We start from the raw sequence: 6757 nt of genomic DNA on the forward strand, positions 1-6757 counted from the left end.
AGTGATTTCGAAGGGGATGGACTTCCCTCCGAGTCGATGTACCAAGAGGGGGGAAAGGAGGGCGGATGCTGCCTGTGGGCAATTCAAAGGCAGGAGAAGGTGCTGATGGTGGGAAAACTCGGGCGAAGGAGGGGAACGAGGAAATGATGTAAGGGGAGATAGCACGAGTACAATTTGATAGCAGCGGGCAGAACACGCATAAATACTGTACGAGTAGCGTGGGAGAGGGGGTATGGCGGGGTCGGAAGGGGAAGGTGGAAGGAGAGGGGGAGGTAGGGAGGGAGGGAGCGGGAAGAGGATAAGAAAGGGTTTAGGTTGGATCCCTCACTCATGAGGGGATGAGTAAAGAGGCTCATGGGGGAAGCAACGCGGCGACCGGGGTCGATTGGAAGCGGGCAAGGGGCAGGCATAGGGACAGATGTCTGGGGGGAAAAATTGTATGTAGGCGCGTCAGGCAGGGGAAAAGGCTCTGGCTGTGGATGGTGGACGATGGGGACGGGATGGATGGGTTTATTGTGAAATCACGTACGTGTGGGGCGTCCAAGAGTGCGGCCTGGCCGGTGTGTGCTGAGATTACCGTGATCGTCCGAGCCCTGACTCTCTCTCACACATACATGGGCACTCGTAAGTTTCAGAAAATAGATGCTGTAAGTTTCTGGGGTGTTTCTTTGGTCGTAGCTGTTGCGTGTTCTAAGGGAGGGGGAAGGAAGGGAAGGGGGGGAGGCGGATGACAAAGACGTGTGTAATTTGTCTGATGAGGATTGCCTCCAAACCAGTATGCTGCGCGCGGCTGGGAAAAGGTATGTTCAAGGGGTGCAAGATATATGAAAATATATTTGAGGTTTATGGATGACATGGATGGATCCAAAGTTTCTTTGTGCTGGACCTCGATCTGTATTTCTGATGCGAGCTTTATTAATTTTGGTTTGGGGTCGCAAGGAGTGTCTCGGAGACTACCTCGACTTGCCTTGTCCTCTGCCGGTAAAATCCGCCATCTTAACTTCTCTTTCTTTCCACCCTCTCGATATCTCTCGTTCTTTCTCTTGCCGACCCGCCCCCTCTCATAGCGGAATGTTCTCCAAAGGCATTTTCAGAGAGAAAGGACAAAGATCCTGTCCACAAATACGGAGGACGGGCCTTCATTGCGTTTAGCTTGTATGTCTTGCCCTTGTATAATATTTTATTATTATTCAAATCCGATACCTGGAATCCAACGGCCAAGTCGCAGCGCTCGATGTTTTATCGCACATCCTCGACAGGAATTTTACCCTAACGACGCTAACGCTTACCACCCGATCAAAGGGGAGCCTAATGGCGTAGGCGCCTTCAGGCACGCTCCTTCCCACTGCTCACGCATGGACTTCGATCGTCAAAGCCCACAGAGCCGCTGCCCTCCCTTGATTTTCTTTCACCCCGCCACCCTTCCCAGGCGTTACATGATGGACTTCTTCGTCCATCCGTCCCAATGCCGTCTTATCAATCGATGGAGCTGTTTCTCTCCCTTCCTCTTGGCTATGGTCCTTCTCCCTTTTCACCTTCTTGTCTCGGTCTCCTCTTTCACTTGTAGTCCGTAACCACAATCTCTTGTTCCTCCCTCCACTTTCTTCACCTCCATCGTCCTCTTCACGATGACTATTGCCGTTTCGCGCCATCATGGATGTATTCTCCACCTTCTCCCCTCCAACAAAGCACTGGTCTCTTTTGCTCGCCCTCATTTTCTCCGGGGTCTTCCTCCCTTCGGATGGACCTCCTCCAGTGGCGCCAAAGCTTGATCTACGCTTGATTCCTCGCGTCAACATGCCTTCTCTGGGCTTATCTTTGCTGTCCTCCCAGTCTTCTTCCCTTTGATCCAAACGTCGTAGTTTCTCGATACTTTTTGTCATCAGCCACTCCTCCTCAACCCTCGTATCCCCAAACTTTCTTTTTCCCCTGTCACACGCCCGCCTTCTCTCCGTTGCCCTTGCTGCTTTATCTTCACGCTTTGCCTCTACCTCTTCCTCTCTGGTGCCTCTTTCCTCCGATTCCCTTCCAGTCACTTTTTCTTCTTCTTGAATCATGCTTTCGAAGGCCGGCACGATTTCCTTCTCTTCCTCTTGCATTTCTTCCTCCTTTCTTTCCATCCTCTTCCTTTCCAATCCCGTCTCCCCTTCCTTCATCTCCCCCTCCCTCATTTCTGTCTTTTCTTCCTCCACCTCTTGATTCCTAATCCTCTCCTCTTCCTTTTGGTCGACATCTTCAGCCTCGCCTCCTTCTGGGGAGAGGAAGAGGGGAGGCTCTCGGAGACTTAAAGCGATCCGCTGTCCTACGTGCTGGATGTGACCTGCCTTTAGACCATCATGCTGGCCATAGGTCTCATCCTGTTGGAGCCGTGACAAGGCCGTTAGCAAGCTAGGGCGGATAGAGTTGTTCTCATACTGTAGAAGAGGCCGCAATGTGGGTTGAGCAAGGACATGTATAGAAAGATGGGATGGAGGAGAATGAACGAGTGGAGAGCGTTCGTGTATGGTCCGGTAATCAGCAGCTCGGAGAGAGCATGCTGGATCCTATGAATCGAGTAGAAAAGAGGAAGGTTGAGGATCGATGGATTTGCCTACATGAATCAGAAGTGCGGGAAAAGATGAAGAATGAAACAAAATAAGAACATCATCCGACGAAAGGCTTGCATCCACTATCATAAAGGTGAAATTGTGCTCAAATTTGATAATGATGGATAACTGAGGATGAAGACCAATCACATGGACGTGCCAGCTCTGCAGACACATATTTATTGTTTAGATAACCTTCATCATGCTTCTCATATGTACCACTTACCTGGCTACTATATCCGTGTACATTCCAGGGCGGACTTTTCGACGCGTCACGTCTCAGACCAGATGCGTGGAAACGTGGAGGTTCGATCACATTTGCAGAACGGATATGATAGCTAAATTCGTGGCAAGTTTCTAGGCGTATGTTTTGCAGAGATTTCTGCTCTTGGTGACGCCATCGTCTTTTCTTTGGTACGCACTTCTGTGTAAAAATGGCTCCCGACAATGTACTATCCATGTTTGAAATTAACTGTGGAACATCCCAGAAAAAGAGACCTAATTATTTTTCTGTGACATATGGGACACTTTATAAGCTGAAGGGGGGAATGCGACAAAGAATCTGGACCCGTGGAACATACGTTCACGAAAAGTGTGCGCTGATTATGCAATGTTATGAACATTGCGGACATTCATAAAAGACCGATATAGAGGTGCCACAGGATTACTCGAGCGCAAAGGGGCAATCATGCGCCACAAATCACCTTATTTGCCCAAATTGGCAGGTACGACTTTTGGATGATGTCTTGCACCGGCTGCTCGGCCTGTTCTTCTCTCGCGAAAATCTTTCAAAAATTCAAACAAGAAACGTCAAGAGACGGACTTTAGATACACTTCCGCTGTGATTTTAGCCATCGGTACGGTGCGAGGTGGTGAAAGACAGTATGTATAGCACCGCAATGATTATTATGATCTACAACTTTTTCGATGCATTGAAGAGAAAAGATGTATGACAAATCAAGACACAGAATGGAGATAAAGCGTAACAAGTAGCCGTAGCAAGTGATGTTCCTCTGCAGAACATTTACAAATCTCTTTGTGTAATGGATATGATTGCCTGAAAACAGTTTTGTGTTTCATCTAAGCATACGGAAGTGCTCCTATGTGCCTCACAATAACGAAAAACGCTGATTCGCGAGATACAGGTGTGTTGGAGGACGTTGACAGCATACCTCAAATTTGCGTGAAAATGGCTAAGATTTCTTTCTCAGCAAATTTCTTCCATTTGCTACGGAAGACAAAAATACTTCAATTTTTCCAACTGGGGAAATCAAACCGAAAGCTCGACTGTCCGGATATGAAGATTTTTGTAGACATTTCCAGAAGCTCTCCATTATGAACGAGAGAGCTCCTTGAGTCTAAGAGTGGTATTCGCGTGCAGAGATTTTTAAATGTCCTCCAAAATCATGATTTGTAAACAAATAGCTTTGCGCAAAATGCGATCACGACTCCTATGAAGAGTTGTTCGTGATGCGCACAGTTTCCTGCATACCTTTTGTGCTGCAGCCTCGATTTTTTATTTCTTGAAACTTACTACACATTCACTTCCATCCTAGTCATGGCTACCCTTCTCTCTCTCCCTCCCTCCCATTCTCCCTCCCCTCGCCTTTCTCCAACCCCTCGTCGGATCAACCACCCCACAAGTGCTTTCCCTCGCACAGTCTGCAGCCAACCGTTGCATTTAACTGCAGTTGCCGTCGTCAAGCCCGCCTGGAGAAGCATCCAGGAGAGGGAAAGACCATCATCCTCCTGTGACAAAGGGAAGAGTAAAATAGATAATGGGTTTTTAAGAAAGCGCGCAACATTTTTCATGAGGTCGCCATGGTTTTAAGGCCTCATGACGCAGGAAACAGCACTTTCATCGTCTGGCCCCCTCACCACCAGCCAGGCGCTGCAATCAGCAAAGGGAGCGCACACAAAGCCTCCGGAGCTGATCAATACCGTCCCCGCCTCTGTCGATATTTTGCCTCTTTTCACTCACTCCCTCATTCCCCCCTCCCCTCCTACCGTTGTAGCATGGCTCTTTCGCAGTAACGAGTAGAAAAGGAGGGCGGGAGCGAGACGCTGACGCAGGAGGAGGACGATCGCCCCCGTTACGACGCTCGTCTGACAGGAAGCAAAGAGAACGAGTATGCGGGTAATAAAGGTTGGGGGGGGGGGAGAGACAGGGATAGAGGGAGTGACGGCGGCGTTGGTACTGATGGGCGCGTAGATGTAGCTGCGTGGCGGGGAGGATGGAAAGAAGGACGTGGGGGAGGGGGAGGAGGCAGAGGCACCGAGGACGGCAATGCCACAGACCAGGCCCTGGGAGGAACAGGCATATGGCGAGAAGGGATGGGGGGGTGAGGAACGACAGGGACGACGAAAGCAGATAGGGTCAAAGACTAGGAATCAGCAGGTGGTATCATGGGCTTTGCGCCACCCCGTTCCCTCCTTTCCCCTTGCCCTTCTTCCTTTTCTTCATCATGAGCCCCCTCCCTTCATCGCTCCCTCCCCTCCTCCCTCCTCCTCCCTCAGCGCTCACCACGACGACGTCCATGCCCATCAACCCTCTCGAGTACCGGCCAGACCCTGTGCCCAAGCCGCGAAAGAGCAAGCGCTTCATGACGAAGCCGGCTAGGGCGCCGAAGAGGGAGCCGAGAAGGTATTGACCCAAGAGGCAGACGCCGTCCCCGCCCGCTCTTGCCTGGCTTCGCGCGTGGCCTGGTGGTATGAAGGCGAAGAGAAAGTGGGACGGATGTGTACCGGCGCCATGCGTCACCAAAAAGCAGCCAGCAGAGCGCCAGATCTGATTTTACACCCAAGACAATGCCATGCTCCTATTTTCCTCTTTCCTTCTTCAACCATGTCCTTGGCCTTTCCTTTCACCTAATCGTCCCTGACGGCCTTTTCCGCCCCCCTCGACAAGTTCTATCGGCTTAAGCAAAAGATGCGACCCTACGCACCCTCTCCCTCTTCCTCGCCTTCATCTTCCCACTCATCTCCATCCATGGCTGTCATTTCCTGCTTGAGTTCTTTCTCTTCTTCCGCTGCACCTTGTTTAAGCACTGCCTGGGCAGGCATGATGATCTCAATTGTAAGCGTGGCAACCCCTTTGATGGGAAGGAAAGGTGAGTTAGTCTTCGAGAGCTTGGAAACCCTTCTTTTCAAATTTGTTGTGATGTGTAGGCATTTACGATCAAAACTGGCTATGAAGAACAACCCTGCGTACGCCGCACGTTTCCATCCTAAAGTTTGTCGGTGATGGAATCATATACCCTCAGTAATGCCTTTGCATTCGGGGATGCACGGGTCGGCTCTCCTTACACGGTCTCACACGCTACCAAAACTAGCTTCACATAAAAATATACCAGTGGAGTGGTGCATAATAGGCGCGATGGAGGTCTAGTTTCCGTCTGATCGGAAAAAAAGGTATTTTTCTTTCATTGAAGCTCTCGCTGCTGCTCGCTTTTTGTTCCGTCACCTTGACTTCTCGACTTACTATACCAGTACGCTCTCAAATTCATTTCTAACGGAAGCAAACCAATAGAAGTACAAGCCTGTCTGTTTCTCGTTATAAGTCGGGTATCAGACACCTCTTTACTTCTTCCACTTTCCTTACTCGTGCGCTTTGTCCAATGCTCGAATGGCACTAGGATGCTTTCGCCGTAAGATGGATGACCCGCCGCAGCAACAGCGACTAGTACAACACCAACAACAACGAAAGCAACAAGGGCGAGGGCAGCAAAAGCACCAGGATAACTCGGTGCAGCAAAGACCGCTATGGAGGCACACTCATGTAAAAATGAGAAAGGAAAAGTGCGCTCGGCGGGCTGAGCTAATCAGGCGCTGCATGGATTTGCAAGCAGCCATCAAGGTCCGTTACGTGCAGAAAAACAGGGGGAAATGTAGTCAAGAAGATAACGATGCCAGATGATACGAGTGTAGACCCTCCAAGTGGTTGACTGCTGCCTTTTAACTGCATCTTTCCTTCTTTTTGTCCCTCTCCAACACCCCCCCTCAGAAGCTGCGGCCGGAGACTCTAGAAGAATTTCAAGTTCTGGAGAATTACTTGGATCTATGGGCCTCCCTCCTCCTTTCCCCTTCCCTTTCTGTCTCCAACGCCCCTGTCACTGCTCGTAGTTTCTCGATACTTTTTGTCATCAGCCACTCCTCCTCAACCCTCGTATCCC

At 50.1% G+C, this 6757-nt stretch overlaps 2 protein-coding genes across 2 annotated transcripts; both read right to left on the reverse strand.

Annotated features, from left to right (window-relative positions):
• Window positions 1-1355: 1355 nt before the first annotated feature.
• On the reverse strand, window positions 1356-3046 carry NGA_0609300 (uncharacterized protein; the record flags this gene model as incomplete). Its single annotated transcript, XM_005855464.1, has 2 exons — window positions 2812-3046; window positions 1356-2388 (listed from the first exon to the last, which is right to left on the reverse strand). Coding segments are annotated over exons 1-2 (1056 nt in total), but the record flags the coding sequence as incomplete, so codon positions are not given.
• A 1397-nt stretch (window positions 3047-4443) lies between these two features.
• On the reverse strand, window positions 4444-5648 carry NGA_0609200 (uncharacterized protein; the record flags this gene model as incomplete). The annotated part of the gene is made up of 3 exons (XM_005855463.1): window positions 4444-4476; window positions 5110-5288; window positions 5531-5648. 3 exons carry the CDS (start codon window positions 5646-5648, stop codon window positions 4444-4446), a joined length of 330 nt encoding a protein of 109 aa, XP_005855525.1.
• Window positions 5649-6757: the final 1109 nt, after the last annotated feature.

Source organism: Nannochloropsis gaditana, assembly GCF_000240725.1.
Source record: "Nannochloropsis gaditana CCMP526 unplaced genomic scaffold scaffold189, whole genome shotgun sequence".
Lineage (NCBI taxonomy): Eukaryota > Eustigmatophyceae > Eustigmatales > Monodopsidaceae > Microchloropsis > Microchloropsis gaditana.